General features: G+C 38.3%; 1 protein-coding gene across 1 annotated transcript in view; it reads right to left on the reverse strand.

Annotated features, from left to right (window-relative positions):
• Positions 1-21,037, reverse strand: part of cebpz (CCAAT enhancer binding protein zeta) — a 39,216-nt gene that overhangs the window by 4,476 nt on the left and 13,703 nt on the right. Inside the window, exons 3-11 of the mRNA XM_072580533.1 lie at positions 20,110-20,341; positions 19,078-19,297; positions 14,475-14,560; positions 8,886-8,939; positions 8,191-8,293; positions 5,595-5,663; positions 4,615-4,681; positions 3,112-3,212; positions 2,847-2,907 (exon numbers count right to left, since the gene is read on the reverse strand). Of these exons, the coding sequence (XP_072436634.1) occupies positions 2,847-2,907; positions 3,112-3,212; positions 4,615-4,681; positions 5,595-5,663; positions 8,191-8,293; positions 8,886-8,939; positions 14,475-14,560; positions 19,078-19,297; positions 20,110-20,341 (993 nt within the window). The remainder of the gene's footprint in view (positions 1-2,846; positions 2,908-3,111; positions 3,213-4,614; positions 4,682-5,594; positions 5,664-8,190; positions 8,294-8,885; positions 8,940-14,474; positions 14,561-19,077; positions 19,298-20,109; positions 20,342-21,037) is intronic.

Genomic DNA, 21,037 nt, shown 5'->3' on the forward strand with positions numbered 1-21,037 from the left:
ATCATGATTTCTAATCCAATAAGTAAACTCCATTGATTAAAAATACTTTAATTTAATTGTCGAGGCTATGGAGTACCAAATCAAAAGACAAATTGTTCCTCAAGATTGCACTGAGCTGCAATAGAATAATACAGCAAGCTATAGCCTTAAAGGTCAGTGTGACAGTATGGTGGAAAATTAGGATGACATCAGAAAACTTGGCTTGAGGTGTTTCACAAAATGATCACCCAGTCTGTGCTTAGTTCAATTTTGCTAGATAACATTAGGTGGATTATGTGGCGGTGCGTTGCTTGACTCAAAATGAAGTTCAAGCACTTCAGATCAGAAACTCTGCCTCCTCCATCTTGTTCTTATTTTTTTTTGTCCTTCCCCTTAGTTTTGCTGATTTTGTATTGTTTCTTTCTTTATCCTTTCACATTTCATTCAGATGTAGCAATTCATACCTCATTTGGACACAACCTTTAATTCTTCATCACATCTATTGGCACTCGTTTTGCTTATCATATTGTGTTTGGCTGGGATGCTCTTCGGACAGCCTTTGTTGACTATGATTTCAATGCAAAAATGAGGACTGTAGATGCTGGAAGCCAGAGTTTAGATCAGAGTGATGCTAGAAAAGCACAGCAGGTTAGGCAGCATCCGAGGAACAGGAAAATCGACGTTTCAGGCAAAAACCCTTCATCAGGAATAGAGGCAGGAAGCCTCCACTCTGGATTATGGGCTTTTGCTGACCTGCTGTGCTTTTCTAGCACCACTCTGATCTAAACTCTGGTTTCCAGCAAAAGCCCTTCGTCAGGAAGCCTCCACCCTAAAGGCTTCCTGCCTCTATTCCTGATGGGCTTTTGCCCGAAACGTCGATTTTCCTGTTCCTCGGATGCTGCCTGACTTGCTGTGCTTTTCCAGCACCACTCTGACCTAAACTCTATGATTTCTATGTCTAGAAATTCAGCTACTCAAATTTTTGTCCACCTGTAACTTCCTGTTTCCATCACAAAACTTACTGTGCCTCCTAACATACGTTATTGTCAGCAAAGCCAATATATAACTCTGTATTCCTTCATCCAAACCCTAAATTTATAAGTGCAGAGGAAAGAGAAGATTGTAGATGCTGGAGATCAGAGTCAAAGAGTGTGGTGCTAGAAAAGCACAGCCGGTCAGGCAGCGTCTGAGGAGCCGACGAATCAGAGTTTTGGGCATAAGCTCTTCATCAGGAATGAGGCTTATGGGCCAAGGGGGCTGAGCGTTAAATAGGAGGGGGTGAGGCTGGGGGAAATGTAGCCAGGAACGCAATAGGTAGATGATGGTGGGGGGTGAAAGTGATAAATCAGAGAGAAGGGTGGAGCAGATAGGTGGGAAGGAAGGTGGACAGGTAGGACTGTTCAAGAGGGCAGTGCCAAGTTGGAAGGTTGGTGAGGGGGGGGGGGGAGGGGGGGGGGGGGGGGGAAAGCGGAGGAGGAGGAAATGGGGAAACTGATGAAATCCACATTGATCCCCTGTGGTTGGAGGGTCCCAAGGTGGAAGATGAGACGCTCTTCCTCCAGATGTTGGGTGGTTAGGGTTTGTCAATGGAGGGTGGCCCAGGACCTTCCCTCCATGACTCCCTTATCAGGTTCACACCCCCCCACCAACCCACCCTGCCTCCACAAGAAGTGCAAAACCTGCGCCCATACCTTCCCCCCCCCTCACCTCTGTCCAATGCTCCAGAGGATCCTTCCACATCTGACAGAAACTTTCCTGTACTTCCACACATCATCTACTGTATCTGTTGCACCCAATGTGGACTCCTCTATATTGGGGAGACAGGACACCAACTTGCGGATCATTTCAGAGTACATCTCTGGGACACCTGCACTAACCAACCCCACTGCCTTGTGGCTGAAAACTTTGTCACACTCTGCCAAGGACATGCAGGTCCTGGGCCGCCTCCATCGCCAAACCCTAACCACCTAACACCTGGAGGAAGAATGCCTCATCTTTCACCTTGGGACCCTCCAACCCCAGGGGATCAATGTGGATTTCATCAGTTTCCCTGTTTCCTCTCCCCCCCCCCCCCCCCCCCCCACCACCTTATCCCAGTCCCAACCTTCTAACTTGACACTACCCTCTTGAATGGTCCTACCTACCATCTTCCTTCCCTCTTAGCTGCTCCACCCTCCTCTCCGACCTAGCATTTTCATCCCCACTATCATCTACCTATCACATTCCCAGCTACCTTGACCTGAGCCCCACCCCATCCCATTTACCTCTCAGCCACCTTGGCCCACAACCCTCATTCCTGATGAAGGTTCTATGCCTGAAATGTTGATCCTTGAATGCAACCTGACCTGCTGTGCTTTTCTAGCACCACAATCCTCAACTCTAAACTTTTAGGTGTATGATGAGGAATCAAGGGCCTAGTTCAAGCTTCCCAGAAACATCACTTGCTACATTCTAACAATCAGAAAACAAACAACCGTGGGTGCTGGAGATCTGAAACAAACAAAAGCAGAAAATGCTGGAAGTATGGTAGCATTGTGGACTGAAGACAGAATTAACGTTTTGATTCTGGTGAGCCTTCTTCAGAACTTGTCCCTTTGTTTCTAATTTCTGCATCCTACAAACAATCGTATTTGCTGATAATCTGATGTGCAAGCCCTTAGCAAATGCCTCTGGAAGTCCATATATAAACACACAACATCCTAATATGCTAAGCTCTGCTGAATGACAGGGCTTAGAATAATTATCAAAAATCGACAGGCAATAATGTGAGTTTACAAATTGACCAAAACAGAGTACACTAAAGAGCAAGTTACTTCTGAAGAAAAACTGCAGCATTTAGCAGATCTATACAACAGAATAAATCTTACCTGGCAAAATCTAAACGGTTATCAATTAATCTGTCGTTAGACTTTTCTCCTTCATAGAAATCTGAAATGGCAAAATGTAAAGATAAACCTAACTTGAAATATTGCATTTATATTGCAGTGAAACAACACCAGATAAAATCACTGAGAAGAGGAACTATCATAGATAGATATTGCCTACCACCACCACTCTACATGTTAGTCAAAATTCTATTTATCAGCTGCATACCTTTCAACGCACATTTAAATCTAGTTTAACAATGCTTACCAAGTAGCTGCTCAAACTCATCATCATCTACATCTTCCACAGCTTCATCACTTCCTCGAAATCTTTGCTGCTTTTCCAATGTGTTAAGTCTTTTGTAATATCTGAATAAAATTACCATCCAATAGATTAGATACTTTAGACGTCAAAGCTGTTAAAATCTTAAGTTTTGTTACTACTGGATTCAAAACTGACGGTGACCTCGACTCTATTTTCAACCTATGTCAGTTAAAACTTTAAATATCACAGGTATGTTGAAAAATAGCAGCCAAATCTGTGTTGCAGATTGTAGTCATAGGTTCAATTATTGGAGCTAAAAACTTAAAAAACATTAGTCATGTACTTTTCAACTAAGCTTTCTACTTAGATTATCAACATTCTATGCTGTTATATTAAAGATCCTGAATTTCTACGTCAAGATGTGGTTCAGAAGAATGAGGCATTATAAAATAACATTGAAACTGAACATGACCTACTGCTTCAGACAACTAACACAGAAGAAATACTAATGCTTGTTACTCATTGTGCACTTGTGAATATTGACATAAATGCAGGCCTTGCCAGCCATGTCCACAATCCATATTTAAACTTACATTTATATTGCACCTTTTAGTTTATTAAAATATCGCAAGCAGCTTTACAGCAATGTAATTAGTCAAAATAAATTAACACCAAACAAGGAAACAGGAGTATAAGATTAGGAGCATCAAGCAACTGAAAGTAGAAAGCAGGGTTACAAAAGTCAGAAATCTCTGCAGCATTAATCAAAAGATTGAAGGTGGTAACAGGAGATAGTTGAGGATTTGGAGAGATTTGACCGTAAGGTGTCATCAGTGTATATGTGAAATCTGGTGTTCTTAAGAGTCTTCAAGGAGCAACATATAGTTAAGAAATAAAAAGAGTGGAGGGTTTTTATAGTGGTGGTGTCCCTACCACTGAGCTAGGAGATCTGGGTTCAAGTCCCACCTGTTCCAGAGCTGTGGAATATTGTCTCTGAACAGGTTGCTTAGAAGATATGAAAATGTAAGGTGGGAGCAGAGATAGATCCTACTAAGACACCACAGATTCATAGAGATGTACAGCACGAAAAAAGACCCTTTGTTAAACCCATCCATGCCGACCAGATATTCTAATCTATTCTAATCCCATTGTCTATTCTATCCATGCCCCTCATGATTTTATAAAGATCTCTGAGGTTACCCCTCAGCCTACAACGTTCCAGGGAAAAAAAAAGGAGTGCATGAATGGGAAGGCAAGCCATTACAGGATATTTTCTAGTTAGAACTGGATAGATAAGAATGAACAAAATTAGGGAAGTCATAGGAAGCTGCACAGGAGGGAGAAACTACAAAGTGGAGTGATCATAGTGTTTTTAGTGACATCCCACCATTCCTTGTAAAGCACTCCTAACATGTTACGTTTGAGAAGAAATAAATTAATGTATGTGTTATTGTATCAATCCCCATCAGGTACACAGAGTGACAATTTTAGAAGCAAATGTCTTACCTGTGAAAAAATATTTCATCCACTGGGATCTGGTTCTCTTCACATTCAATAAACTTCTGACTATTCACTGTAAACGTTATAAACCAAATCAATGTTAAGTCATCTGTTAAGTTCCATTTTAGATTTAATCCTATGAAGTAAGGATTTAAGTTTTATAATAAAAGAGGACTCATTTGCCATCTTTGAATGAAGTGTGACTTAAAGAGGTAGCAATGAATTTAAAGATGTGACAATAGATGAAATATTAGATTGCAAATCTGCTTACTCAATGCAGAACCATATTTAACCCATAAGATTTGCTTAAATTCATCCTAGTTCAATTATGTAGCTGACCATATTTTCTACATTATTTTGTTGAATTCCAAAGTACTTCCAAACATCTCATTAATTTTCTCCATAAGCAAGTATGACAAACCCTAACTTATAAACAAAAATCTACAAGTCACTATTGAAAAATATGATTCAGTATTACTGATAGGACTTGATTGTGATCTTCAACAAATACTTTTCCATGCTCTTTCCTCATGTCCACAATTCACCAAACCCACAGTTAAAGCACTGTGAATAATCTTCTCTTCCTAATGGTGGGGAAATTTCAACCATCTTCTGCCACCATACATAAATCGTCATTTTTTAATATTCCACAGTTATGATCAGCTAACTCAGTACAGACCAGTGACTTCTTTGATCTGTATCACTCAATATCACACCATAGTGCACGTAACTAACAAGTTTTGGGAAGGCTCGTTGTGAATTCAATAATAGCAACAAGATTTAATTAATAGAAAACATTGGAACCCATTCCAAACCTGAACTATAATACATGGTTTATACTATCATGATTGTGTAAAGTCTTTGTATAGATATAGCTGTAATAGGAAAATAAATATACATTTACAAAATGCAGAAACCCAAACATGGTTAAAGCAAAATTAATCACTGTATTCCAATGCTGGGTATACTGTTGGTTCATTAATTACCTGGCAGGTTACGCACATCATTCAACAGAAGTTTCCTTTTAGGCTGCATCACTACACTGTCAGTGTTTTCTACAAAACAAAGACGACATTTTGTCAAAAGACTAATCCATGTCAAAGAATGTTATCAATTGTACATATGAAAAGGAAAAAACCAATGAGGTCACATTCTATACCATCCTGGTGAATCTAATGTGCATAATAATCCACAACCTTGCCTACTATTGCATATGAAGAAAGTGAGATCTGCAGATGCTGGAGATAACAGGTAAGAGTGTGGTGCTGGAAAACAACAGGTCAGGCAGCATCCGAGGAGAAGGAGAATCAACGTTTCGGGCTTTGGCCCTTCAGCAGGAATACACTATACTGCATATACATTATCCAGACTATAGAACATCTCCATTATTTTCCAACATTCATTATCTTGTTATTTTACATATACAATGTCAATAATAATTTTATCCATACTCAGAAAACCACAGACAAACAAATTGGCTACTGGACATATTTCCATTCAATGTATAGAAGAGTAATTACACAGGCTGAGGCTAATAGACAAGTCATGTTTGTGCCAGCTCTCAGCAAGAGTAATTGGGCTTGACTTCCAAGATATCTGAAGAGAAACATTGGAAATAGTCCCATTTGGGTCTACTGCCCTTTATCTTAGCAACAGAACTTAATGTCCATATAACAGAAGATTAACAAAAAATTGTTTTCACACAGAAGAATCGTGCTTTTCACACCACTGAATGTCTCAAAACACTGATAATGACTACAAAAACTTGAGTTTTTTTGTACTGTCACTTGAGGGATAAGTATCGGCTAGAACACCAGCAATAACCCCCTTAATCATCTTCAAGACACTGCCACACAATTATTTACATGCAGTAGAGCAGGCAGATGGGGCCTCAAGCTTGATGTTTCATCCGAACAATGGCACCTCCAATACCGCTATGCTCTCTCAGTATTGCACACTAGTATCAATCTTGATTTTTCTTTTTTTGCTCAGAGCTTGAAGTAGGACTGGAATCCAGAACCTTGTGAGTGACTCAGAGGAAAGCATGCTACCAACAACACCACAGTTAACACATAACTAGATTCAAATCCAATAATGTATGTTTGCTCTAGAAAATGAAACCAAAAGCAATTATAGCAATCACAACACTTTAGGATCTAAGTCTCAAAAGCCAAAAGCACTGGCTTAATCGCTATGCTTCATCTTTTGTGCGCATATATTCATTTATAAATTAAACAAAAAAATCTCATGTTCATTTGATTATAAAAAATGAAAAACCATCCTCGTGTTGTGCAACATTCATAATCGGGGGTGGGGTGGGGTGGGGTGGGGTGGGGATTTACTGGTCTTTTTCTGAATCAACAAATTAAGATTAAGGATTTCTATTCTACATGTATTTTGTGAATGTACAAATCAACAATTCATGATTTTCCTGCCAATGCAGAGTGAGGTCAACTCTCTCAAATAAATTACAGACAAAAAATATGTTGGTTCCTCTATTTTAATTACTACCACTGTCTTTGAAAAGCTGAGAGTCACACCTTAATGATGAACTGATGTATGTCTGGGTTTAGTAAATGCCTCTTTCAATAAAAATTGGCATCATTTTTTGATGTCACCCCAGATCAAACAACACAAAGACACAATATTCCATTTTATTAATTTATGAGTGATGGGCTGTTTTACAATGAGACTTTAAATATAAGCTGAAATGGGGCAGAGTTTCATTCTTGTTTGGTCTACGATCTTTTAAGTTGAAATACATTGGACACTCTGTGAATGACTTTCTACATTCTTAAGACTGTAGATTAGAACTTTAACTGAAATTGATCAGATTTAATCAGAATTGTAGATTAAATTGATTTTTAAAATTATACAGTACAAATACTGATAGCAGTCTTAGTATGTATTTTGTCTTATGGGTATTTTGTATGATTTAAAATAAACGGGCTTATTTCCACAAGTCATTCTGTTTCATCAACACAAATCCGCTGTAACACAACTGACCAATTTGGGACACTGTTTCTACACTGCAAACTTTTAAAATGGGTTTTGGCTGGAACGCGATTACAGCACCAACACTGTTAAGCGCTGTTTCTAAAGCACAATTTTTCTATAGCGCAGGGCTGCATAAGGAAGCAACCATCACGTTATGGTAGAACTGACTGTATTTTGTAAAGTGCATGATCACAGATTTGCAGTAACTAATGGGCTCCATCAAAAAAATTAGAATAGATTTACCAATACTTGTACAAAACAGAAGTAGTGCACTACCACTGAAAGGAAATGCACATATCCATTATTACTACTATATATACAAATTGGCATAGAATACTCAATTTTTGATGCTTACTATTAGTTCTGATTTTGACAGTTTATTTTAGGTCGTTTTTTTCCAATTGTAGCTTTCATTCCAGATGTTGAACAAACATTGCATTATATGTCACAATCTTCGAATTACACATTTGAGGGATTTTTCTTTCAGAAAATACTCTCAGAATAACATGGGAGATGTATAAATTTTGCAATGACGTATAAAATGCTAGGTTTTAAAAAATAAACAATTACAAAGATAGAGCTTACCTTTGCCTTTGTGTTGTTTTGGATTTCTGTACACAAAACGATCAAGAAATCTCATTAATGTAAAGTCCTGTAGAGGGTCCCCAGGATACTGAATGTGGTCACCCTACCAGAAATCATACAGACACCAAGTTTATTTTTACCAACTCACAACAGATGCCACTTTTCTAAATCCAATGAAGTTTTTAAAGTAACAAGTAGGCGATTTTCATAAAACTTGGCTTAAAGTTAAAACTGACACCTGATAAAGTCTAATTTACAAAGAGGTTCAAGGAAGAAAAGATCTAATATTTCTATACAAATCTCTGGGAAAGGAAAAATGGAGAAGTTACAATTGCTAGTAGTGTTTTTGGGCCAGACAGGTCACATTATCCAAAACTCTTATTCCTTGCTGCTATGCAGTGATTTTGAACTAGACTACAGGATGATGCCCTGCAGGATATAATAACTTGCCAATACCCAGATAATAATAGTCTTTTGGGAATTCAGCAACAGATTTGTCCACCTATGATACTGTACCTCAAAGTAAAAATAAAATTGAAGTGGAGAAATATTGATGTGACAAATCAGCCCAATGTAATTTTGAAATAAAATTCCTAATTTAAAATTAAGTCACTCAATAACAAAATTTGTTGGCAGGAAGGTGGAAAACGATACAAGGAAAACCATAAACTTCACAAGACATTTATCTGTCTTACCTGCAGGATAGTTGTTGCAAAGAGTGTCACAGATGGGTGGAAATGTTCACTTAGCTGGGAAATAACACCAAAGCAAAATAAATGTTAGTACAAACTTTACATAGATCTTGAAAACATTTTACTGTTCATGCACATTTAGAATCAGCTTTCCCAACTCTAAATAAAACACATTTATAATTCCCACAAGGAGAAACAAACTTTTTGTATCTAGCCGATCAATTTCCCCAAGGTGCTTGTATGTTTCAATAAGGTCACCTCTCTCCTAAATTCCAATGAATACAGGACCAATCTACACAACCTCTCACAAGAAAGGCCCTCTATACCTGGTGTCAGCTAGTGAAACTTTTCTGGACTACCTCCAATGACAGTATATATTTCCTTAGGTAAGGGGGCCCAAAGCTGCTCACAATATTCAAGCAATGATCTGACTAATGACTTTGGTAGTTTTAGCAAAACTTTTATACTCCATTCCCACTGAAATAAAGGGCACACTCCATTTGCCTTCACTATTATCTGCTGAACTTGAGTGGTAGCATTTTGAGATTCATGAACAAGGACTCCCAAATCCCTGTGTCAGAGCTTGCTGCAGACTTTCTCCATTTAACTAATATTCAGCTCCTCTATTCTTCCTACTAAAGTTCACAACCTCACATTTTATCTGCCAAGTTTTTAGCTTTTCTATATCCTTCTGCAGATTGTGTCATCCTCACTACTTTCCTTCCCACCTATTTTTGTGTCACTGAAAACTTGGCAACAGTCCGTTCACTTTTCTCAAAGTCATGAATATATTTTGTAATTAATTATGGCCCTAACATTGATCCCTGCAGCACACCATCAGTTACGGTTTGACATCCTGAAATGCCCTTAACTGAGGTCTCTTTTTTTTTTAGTAGATATTTTTATTAGAAATTTAAAATTTTTACAAGTTTACAAAAATAAACAACTCTCAAGTACAAACATTGATATACAATTAACTCTTAAATATATAATAGCCAAAATTTAACAAAAGAAAAATACCAAGAAAAAAAACAAAACTCAACTAACTACTAATCTAACCTACAACTAACCAGAGTGTATATTTAAGTCTCTTACATTATTCAAATAAGAGAAAAAAAACCAAAAAGAAAACAACAGATAACATAGAAATTGGGTAGTGAGATACATGCTCGGAATGTGTTAACATCAAATGTAACAAAACCCGTATTCGTGCTGGATTCCTCTCCCAAGGGGCCCCGGACCAGCCAGGTTCGTAATCTCAATTAAATAAAAGCCCTTGTTAGGATAGCCGAAATATCTGTATTCATATAATTCAAGAAGGGCTGCCATATTTTAGAAGATAATCTGGTCTTTCGGTGCACCATATTTGTAAGGAAGTCAAGGGGAACACATTCCATAATTAATCTGTGCCAATTTGAAAGTCCAGGAGGGCCCTCAGCCACCCAGTTTACCAAAATATTTTTCCTTGCACAGAAAGAGAGAATAGAAAATAGTCTCTTCCCGTGCATGTCCAGGGAGGGAACGTTCGAAAAGCCCATAAGGAGAGATACGGGGTCCACTTTAATTTCCATTCCTAAAATTTCTGTCATGGTACTTGCTACTTTTGTCCAGTATCTACGAATCTTATGACAGGTCCATATAGGGTTTTGAAAGGGAAATTCTTCTGAACAAGAATAACAACTCCTCTACTTTTTGAGCTAAAAGAAAAAAAGGCCTGATCGAATCCACCCTATCATAATTTCAAGTGTTCTTTATCCAACAGGTGTATCTCCTGTAGGAGAGCTATGTCAACTCTTTCTTTCTTAAGATTTGATAATATTTTCTTCCTTTTGACTGGCGAATTACTCCCCTTGACATTCCAGGTGCACCACTTAACCGACTGATCAACCATAATCATCCGGGTAAATCCAAGACCCCTCGGGAGGGGAAACCCTATCCAGAACATCCCAAGCATAGAGCATATAAAATTCACAAAAATAAAGGTTCTCTAATACACTCACAAAAGTATAATAAAAAACTATTTCTAAATAATAAAACATATATAAAACGTATTTAAATGGAGATTTTCCCCCTTGTTCCCAGGGGGTGTCACTTCCTTTCCAAAGGTCCATCGTATCCTCTCCCAACCAATGACCCACCCTTGACCCAGGCGCTCCTCAATAGGATGAGGAGAATTCAGATATAATACAAAGCTAAAGTTAACAGTGAGCACCCTACCCCCCCACCACTCACACCAACACCTGGATATATTTGGTAATGTTAATACCATGTACAAACATATATAACTATAAAATTACAACCTCAACAAATAATAATTAAATATAATAATACAAAATAACAACGGAAAACAACCCCGCTCCTTGAGACAGAGGTAAAATAGAATAAGGTAACCACCTCCCCCCACCAACATTAACTAAAACCCCCAGCTTTAATACACACATACATAGAATAATAAAAAAAACCCCAAGGGGGGAGAAAATCGTTCAATAGAGAACAAATAAATAAATCCCTCTCCCCACCCCCCAAGATAATATTAAACAGTAAGGTAAGAAAAAAGAAAAGGGGGGGGGGGGGGGGGATATAAACCGGAGTGGGGGAAAGGCAAACCAACATCCATTATCTCTTACAATTGATCTAAGAGAGTCCAAAAATTCCTTAGCCTTTTCCGGCGATCCGAAGTTATACACGGATCCTTCATGGTTAAAGCATGGCGTCGCTGGGTAGCGTAAGGAGTACTGAATATTTAAGTCCCTTCAACACTTCTACGCCTCATCAAATGCCTTCCTCTTTCGGACCAGAGCTGGGGAAAGTCCTGGAATAACATGATCTTGGATCCTTTATAGATTATGGCTTGGGAATCTTTTCCAAGATTTCTAGAGGCTTCTAGGAGTATCTGCCTCTCCCTATAGCTCTGCAGCTGGAACAGGACCGGGTGGGGACGCTGGTTCGAGCTGGGCCCGCGTATTGTGACCCGGTAAGCCCACTCTTACCCTTACCTGGCCTGATCCAGCCTCCAGATTTAAAATCTGTGGCAGCCACTGCTCGAGAAACGCTGTAAGCTGGCCTTCCGCTTCCCGTTCGGGAAGGCCCAGCAAACGAATATTTTTTCGACGACCTCGATTATCGAGGTCAATATGGTTCTCTCAGGTCCAGACTCGCTGTTCAAGAGTCCGGACCCGATCCACGGCCGATTGCGCTGTAGTTTCGGAGATTGCGGCCTTTAGCCCTGCCCCTCTGACTCGGCGCTTGATTTCTTTAATGTCTTGGTTGTGCTTTTGCAGCACGGCTGAGAGTGAGTCCCATTGACTTCGGGATTCTTCCATGAAAGCGTCGATCTTTGCATCCAGTTTGGAGATGATTTCCATGAGGCTCGCCACCGGAGGTAAGTCCCCCAGGGCGGCTGTGGACGCCTCTGCTGCAGCTGGGGAGGGGGAGGGGATCCTGCTTGCTGAGAGCTGCAGGCTCCCTTCCCTTTAGTCATTTTTACTAAAGATTAGATTGTTTAAATTTAATACTAAGCAACTAATTAAATTAAACAGCTATTTTAAATGATTTGGTGAGTGTGGTGGGGATGGGTGACCCACTTTGCCCAAGTCTTGGGAGGAGCACTATAGACTCAGACTTGCTGGGTCGCCACCATCTTGGATCCCCCATCGAGATCTCCGTCTTTTAATGTAGCCAATCCCTCAACTATCCATGATGATACACAACCTGCGTCGTAATGGGTTCTCATCTTGTTATGTCACCTAATATATGGTACCTTATCAAGCATCTTCTGAAAATCCAAGTATATTACATCCAATGCTTCCCCCTTATCAAATCATGCTTGTTTCCTCCACAAAGAATTCTAGTAAAATTTTCAGGCATGACTTTCCCCTTTATAAGTAGAGCATGCTGCTCTACTTATGCATTCAGAAATACATAATATGCTCCACTATTACATCCTTCATAACAGACTTGAAAATTTTCCCAATAACAGAAGTTAAGATATCTACCTTGAAGTTAGCTATTCTTTATCTCCTTCCTTTTCTAAATAAAGGCGTTAACATTGGCAGTTTTCCAATTCTCTCGGACTTTTCCAGAATTTAACGATTCTTGGAAGACAACTACTAGCTCAACCACTATCTCGGTAGCTACCTCCTCTTGTATGCTAGAATGCATTCTATCAGTCTTTTAGCCCATTTGTTTCCCTCAACTTTTTCTTCTAGTTGCTATTGTAGTTATTGCCTATCTTTTGCCCGCTTGAATATTAAATATTTTGGAATGCTCTAAGGGTCTTCTACTGTGAAGGCTGATCCAAAGTATTTATTCAACTCCTCTGCACATTCCTGATCCCCCATTAATAGTTCCCTAGACTCAGCTTCTAAGGAGCATGTGTTTACTTTGGCTTTTGTTTTCCTTTTTATATAGTTAAAGAAGCACTTTCTGTCCATCTTTCCCATCATTTTCTTTCTCTTCACTTCATCTTTTGACATTATGGGTAAACTGGAACTGTGTCTGAGGGTTGTCAGCAGCAGTAGATGGAGCAAGGACTTCTGACTTTGGTATGCCTGGAGCCTGGACTCTGGACTCTTGAACTCAGTGGGCCATCAGCTGTGGAGATACCTGGTGTCAGAATGGGGCTGTGGGAGGCTCGAAGCAGGGACTCGGGGACTAGTTGGCTGTAATGGTGCTCGGCAGGTTGTTGGCTGCTGCAGTGGCGGTGTCCAGAAGAGGTCTCCTGGTTTCAGTAGGCCCACAGCATGGACTCAGGAACTTGGTAGGATTTCAGTTGTGGCAGTGGCAGTGCCTGGAGCAGGGATTCCTGGCCTCGGGAGCCTGAATTGTGGACTCAGCTGGCTTTACACAGAAGTTGCAACTCAAATGCGCTTTATTGTGGCAAAAACACTTCATCTTTCCAGATACAGAGGAACCTCAATTATCTGGCATGCGACTAACCGAACAAAATATTCCACGCCAGTGTTCTTCAGATAATCAAGGTTCCTCTGTATATGTGACAATAAATAAATAATCTAATTTGATATTATTTGCAAGTTGGTCCTCAAAGTTTATTTTCTCCATTTTATTTGGTTGGTGTTTGTTGGCCTTTAAAACTTATCTAATCCTCTGGCTTATCAATAGCCTTTGCCTACACTACACTAATAGTTATTTGAAGATCATACACATAGAACAAATCAAACCTCATTCTAAATGTGACAGAAGCCTAAACTTATTTTTAACTAAGAGTTCATATTGTGATTACCCTCATGTGAAGTGTACATGTGGAACCTCATTGTGAAACATAATTTTGTTTAATTAAATTTCTAGCAAAACATATGGTCTCCCCCTAACCTTTCATCACAAAATTACCTGACAGACATACAAGAAGATATTCTCCACATGACTCAGTTTCATAACTAAAGGTGATCTGAAACTCTAACCGCAAAGACTTGTATTTTGTTGTTGAATAACACAACTGATGCAACTACAATCCTTTTTCATTAGATATAAATCAAATACTCCAAGCTTAAAAAAAATGTCTTTTTATATAAAAAAGGACAATACCACTACATGCATAACATGTAATATTTACTTAGTATAGACATATTTTACCTTCTTCAATTCCCAGAGGCCAGTGCGATCTGCTCCGCAAGAGAGGGGATTTCTGTGGAATGGGTCATAGTTTCCCAGACACTTATCTAAAACAAAGAGCAGAGCTTGATAACGCTAGCTATACTTTGCATAATAGTAATTAATGTCAACAAAGCTTATATTCTCGACTTTTTTAAAAAGGATAATTGTATCAAACTTTAGACACCAAGTTCAGTATGTAATATTTTAGGATTTATAATTAAAGGCATTCGGTACAAAAGCAATGAAATTGTGCTATAACTATCTAAATGATTGGTTAAATGTCTGCTTGATTAGGCCACACCAAAAAGGCAGAGGACACCTCAGTTCAGTGGAGTAAGTAGTTGTGGAAAAGCAGTGTAGCTAGATTGGAAAGATTTCTTTTTAATCATAAAGTAAAAGGGAATGGTAGAGATCTGAAATAAAAACAACAACATCCTAAAGAAACTTAGCAACTCATGCTGCACCTATGAAGAGAAAAACAGTTCACATAAGACATAGGAGCAGAGGTAGTCATTCCATCAATTAGGTCTACTATGCCATTCATTGATCTGATAGCTGATCTGACAACACTCAACTCCATTTTCTTGCCTTTTCCCCATAACCTGTGGTTCCCTTAGAACATAGAACAGTACAGCTTGGGAACAGGCCCATCAGCCCAAACCAATCCCTTCTGCCTGCCCTTGGTCCATATCCCTCCATTCCTTGCATGTTCCTGTACTTATCAAACAGTTCCTTAAACGCCCCTAGTGTATCTGCCTCTACCACCACCCTTGGCAGTGCATTCCAAACTCCTACCACACGTTGCTCAAAAGCCTGTCCCTCTCACTTTAAATGCATGTCCCCTAGTATTATTAAGCCCCTACCGATTTAAAAATGTCTATCTCAGCCTTGAATGTATTTAATGACCCAGCCTTGATGTTTCTTCGTGGTAAAGAATTCCACAAGTTAACTCCCCTCAGGAGAGAAAAAAAAAATCCTCATTACTGTCTAAAATGGGTGACTCCTAAATTCTGAGATTATGCCCCTAAGGTCCTAGACTCCCACACGGGGAAAACAACTTTTTCAAATCTCTGCAAAGTCTTGTATGTTTAGTAAGGTCACCATTCATTTTTCTAAACTCTAGTGAGTACAGACTCCCAATGTACTCAACCCTTTTTCATGAAATAATGCCTCTAGAAATCAATTTAGAGAATCTTGTCTGGACTGCCTCCTATGCCAGTATATCTTACCTTCAATAAGGGGACCAAAACTTGTCACAGTAGTCTGGGTATGATCTGACTCGTACTTTACATAATGTTAGCAGGACCTCCCTATTTTAAAGGTCTTTGAGAGGTAGGCCAGCTGTCCTCCCTATTACCCACTAAATTTATATGGCAGCTTTCTGTGATTCATGCATAAGGACATCCAAATCCCTCTCTGCCTCAACTTTCTGCATTTCATGAACAAGTATAAGAACTAGGAGCAAGTGTAGGCAATTCAGCTCCTTCAGCCTGCTCTGCCAAATGACACTAGCATGGCAGATCTCAGTCCAGCCTCAACTCCACTTTCCTGCCTTCTGTCCATAACTCTTAAATTACTAATTAAAAATCTCTCTCTCCTCTTTAAACTTACTCAATATCTCAGCATCCATCGTACACCGAAACAGTGAATTCTACAGATTCACGACCCTTTGAGAAAAGTAATTTCTTCTCATCAGTTTTAAATCTGCTACCCCTTAACACCATGACCTGTCATTCAAGATTACCCACAAGGAAACGCATTATGTCAATCCCCATAGTATCTTATATACATCAATTAGATCTCCCCTTGTCTTTCTAAACTCGAAGGAGTGTAGCCCTAAACTGCTCATTCTCTCTTCAGAAGACAAATTGCTTATTAATTTAGTGAACCTCCTCTGAACTTCTCTTCCATAAAACTACATCTCTCCTCCAGGAAGGGGACCACAATTATGTATAATAAGTCAGGTGCAGTCTCATTAATGCTTTGTACAATAGCAGCAATACCTTCATTTTATACTCTATTCCTTTAGCAATAAATACCAAAATTCCATTTAACTTCCTGATTACCTGTTGTACCTACATACTGCTTTTCCGTGATTCATGCATGAGGACACCAGGATCTCTCTGCATCAAAGCACTCTGCTTTCTCTGTCCATTTAGATAATAAGTTGCCTTTCTATTCTGCCAGACAAAATAGATAACCTCTCACTTCTCCACATTAAACTTCAACTGCCAAAATTTGGCCCCAATTATAAATTTCTGACATCTTCATTGAAACTTACTTTCCCACCTGTTTCAGTGTGATCTGCAATATTGGCAATACTACTTTCTATCCTCACATCCAAGTCATTAATACAGATTATAAACAGTTGGGGCCTGAAGACAGAACCTTATGTCAACCCACTAGTTTTGTCTTGCAACGAGAAAAAGATCCACTTATTCTGAGTTTTTTTTGCCCCAACTATATAACATTTTTATTGCCAAATATTCCTCAGACCCTCTATTCTTCCTGCTGAACCGTATAATCTCATATTCCCACATTATACTCATCTGCCAAGTTTTTGCCCACTCATTTAATTGCTCTGTCGTCTCAGACTATATCTTCCTCACAAATTGCTTTCCCAATTGTTTTTGTGTCATCTGCAAACTTGACAAGAGCATATTCATTTCCCTCATTCAAATCATTAATATATGTATTGCCAGCACTTGATCTCTGCAGCATTCTACTAGTTAGTGATTGCCATCCTGAAGATACCCCCTTTATCTCAACTCTATGTCTTCTATTCGTTAGCTAATCCGCTAAAAATGCCAATATACTAATCACAACAACAGACACTTGCCTTATTAAACAGTATGTTATAATTGCCTTTTGGAAATCCAAATATACCATTCACCTTTAACTAACTTAAATTTATCTATTAAAAATATCCTTTAACTATCCTCTTCAAAGAGTTCTAATAAGGTCGTCAGGTAAAATTCCACTTCACAAAGCAATGCTGACTCTGCTTAAATATGCATTTCTAAATGTACTGTTTTGTATCCTTTTCAATATTTTGGCATTTTTCCAATGACAGGATGCTATGCTGAATGGCCTATAGTCACTTCATTTTTTTAAAAAAAACACATCTCCCATTTTGTGTTAGAGCGCTACAATCTGCAGTTTTCTAATCCTCTGGCACTTATCCGAAATCTGATGATTCTCAGAAGATTACTACCAAAACATTCACCATGTTTGTAGCTATTTTCTTTAGTACCCTAGGACAGAACTCATCATGTCCAAGGGAATTGACAACCTTTAGTTATCTTAGGTTCCCTGGTGCCTTTCCTCTATTTCCTCCCCACCTTTTGCCCCCTGATTTAATAACTTTGGAATGTTATTAATGTCTAAAGAGTAAAAACTAGTGCAAAGTATTTATTCAACTGCTCTGACATTTCCTGGTTCCCCATTATTAACATCTTAATCATGTTCTGAGGTGCTATGCTCAAATCTAGCATTTTTCTTTTCCTTTTTATATAATCTTAAAAATAATAATGCTCTCACTGACCATTTTGCTAGTACTTGTTACTTTATCCTCATGGATTTTTTTTCTTCTCCTTCGTTTCTTTTGTTGGCTTTTTAAAAATTTCCCTAGTCTAGTTCATCATTAATCTTTGTTACATCAAAAATAAAGCAAAACATACAATGTCATACATTCCTTAACTTGCTTGCTTAAGCACTGTCAGTTTATCCCCTTCCTAGAAGCCACCTTTTTCTCACTGGATGAATATTTCCCATGAGTCACGAATATATTCGATGTCTGCCATTTTTCACCCATGGTCTTTCTGCTAAATTTATTTCCGAGTCACTAATAAGAATTTATCATAAAATATAGGAGCAGGAGTAAGGCATTTCTTCCCTCAAGTTTGCTCCACAATTTAACAAGATCATGGCTGAGTTGCCTCAGGTCTTAATCCCCCTTTTCCACCAGCTTTAACTCTTCAATATATCACAAATCTACCTCCCTCTTCTTCAAATATTTTAAGCGATTGAGCCTCTGCATCTCTGATGTAGAAAGATATTCACTACTCTCAGAAAGAAGAAATTCCTTTGCACTGTAGTTTTAAATAAGTGTTCCTTTCTTCTGTAGCTCTGACCCCTGGTTCAAGATTCCCATGTCATGCAAACATTTTCTGAACGTCTATCCAATCAAATCCCCTCAGAGGTTTAATTGTTTCATTAAGATTGACCCTCATTCTTCTAAACTGTAATGCATACTACCTATCACTGCGGAACACAAGGTTTGAAAGATGGTTTTAGTGTACTAAGGATGCATTATGTGACTGCTTGATTACTTGAAGTAAACAGTAAAACCAACTCACACTAACAAAGCCAACCCTCCATAATTTTCTTTTTGCCTGTCTTTTATACACCTAAGTATTTAGTTCCCAGCTTTGATCTCCTTGTAACAGTGTTTCCATTCCAAGTCCAATATGATTTTCTGCAGAACTATTCAATATTTGTTTTAGATATTGTCAAATTATGACTAACAAGCTTGCAAAAGAAAAAAATTGCCCCACATCAGTCCATTCAAATAGCTTATTACCTTGATTTTTGTGGTGCAACCACGATCCAGATGTTGTTGATTCTGTTTTGCCATCTAAATTATTATTCTGCACATCTTTTTGTTCTTTGGCAGCATCTGTTTTATGAACAACATAGTTCTCCCCTTCAGATTTCTTCTTCATCTTTTCATCAAGATCTTCAAATATCTCTTCCTCATCACTTTTATCAATATCTTTAAAATGCTCTTCTTCATCAGATTCCTTATCAAGGAAGAATGACACATTTATTTGACATGCACTGACATTGTAAGGAAATTATTCTAATGAAACAACTATATCACTTGTAGACTCTACTAAGGTTGTTACTATAAATACTGTCAATAATGTTCTACCAACCTCTTCTGAAGTTACATTTCCATACTGAGAGGTTTTGAGAAAAGGTAGCAGTCTCCAGACTCATGCTCAAATGGCCTTCTTTATTCAGGACATTCAAAATGTATGCTGGTGAGCCACTACTGTCGTGCCAATCTCACTCACATTTACAATTCCTGCATTTCCCAATGGGGTTATTTGAGGGCCAACAAGAGTGGAACCCCTACTAAGTCCGTTGAAGCATTATCATACAGATCAGCTAGCTTAATACAGTTCAGGAATTGTACCTAAGATTTATTAAAGGCTCAAAATTACAAGTGAATACCATTTCAAAATACATAAATGATTAAAACACTTGAACCTGAGATTTTCTGAATTAAACTGATAATTAACCTGAGCAGCGATTTCATATTTTAAAATTCTGCTTAATCTACCAATATATCTGAATTTGTGTTATATGATAAATTTGTATTCAAATGGACTTTTTAAAAAAATTACCTTCAATCAAAATCTAATGCATTTAAAATGCATACTTAAACAGGCAAAGAACTTATAAAACCTTGCTTGTGGTTATTTGACATAAAATTCATTCTGATACACACAAAACTTAATAATGGATAAGTCCATAAAAGGCATTACCAGCCCTTGTTATGTTGAAGAAGAAAACAATATGAGACACAATGGATTGATAAAAGCAGTACCCCATGTTCCTGTAACAGGACTCGGATGCCAGGCCTCAGTTTTAAAATCTCAGAAATAAGATAGAGAGCACCGCATATAAACGCTGGTGTTTGGCCATAAGCAGCTTGCAAGATCCGTTTTATAAATGCCTTAACGCGACGAAGCACGAGGTCAGACTTCAAAGACTTGTACAGCAGATTCAAAAACATGGCTTGTTTAGAACATCGTGCCAGTCCTGGATCCAACAGTTTCCTGCATACAAAAGTCAGATTATTTACTTTTCAAACAAACCAGCAGGTAGAGAAAAACATTAACCCTTAATTCATGTATATTGAATCATTGAAATGGTACAGGTGGCTATTTCACTTCTGTGGCCATCATACAAGCTTCATACTGGAACCATCTACAGTAAATAATTTTGCTGATTACCTGAACATTTTTGTAGATTTATCTAATTTTCTCTTCACTGTATTCTAAATTACATTCCCATGTTGTGAAGAAAATATTCAAGGCTCCAACTTTTATGCATGCCCATTTTGTACTGATTTATTTAAGTAAATAATCTTTCATTATTTACTTCTTTCTATATTTTGAGCAGATATACATGTTGATCTAAAGTGACTGTGCTACACCATGATATCATATGCATATTTCCAAAACAACCAAAGCCAACCTCTCCTTTTATTGATGAAAGGTGCAGAACTAAATTTATAGAACCGAGCAAGTTATAGTGGAATTATTTGTTGTATTTTCTAATTTAATGACAGAGCCCATTACTATCACAATAGTAAAAAATAACTTGAAGGCAGCATAAGTACACAAATTAATTTGAGAGTGGATACCTCAGATCAATGCTCCCCAAACTTTTTCTCATGGTGACCCTATTTCAAGGCTTGAAAGCTATTGCAAGCCTGGATGACAAAGAAGAAAACTGGAGGTGGGTAGGGA

This window comes from Chiloscyllium punctatum, chromosome 11, assembly GCF_047496795.1.
Source record: "Chiloscyllium punctatum isolate Juve2018m chromosome 11, sChiPun1.3, whole genome shotgun sequence".
In the NCBI taxonomy this organism is placed as follows: domain Eukaryota; kingdom Metazoa; phylum Chordata; class Chondrichthyes; order Orectolobiformes; family Hemiscylliidae; genus Chiloscyllium; species Chiloscyllium punctatum.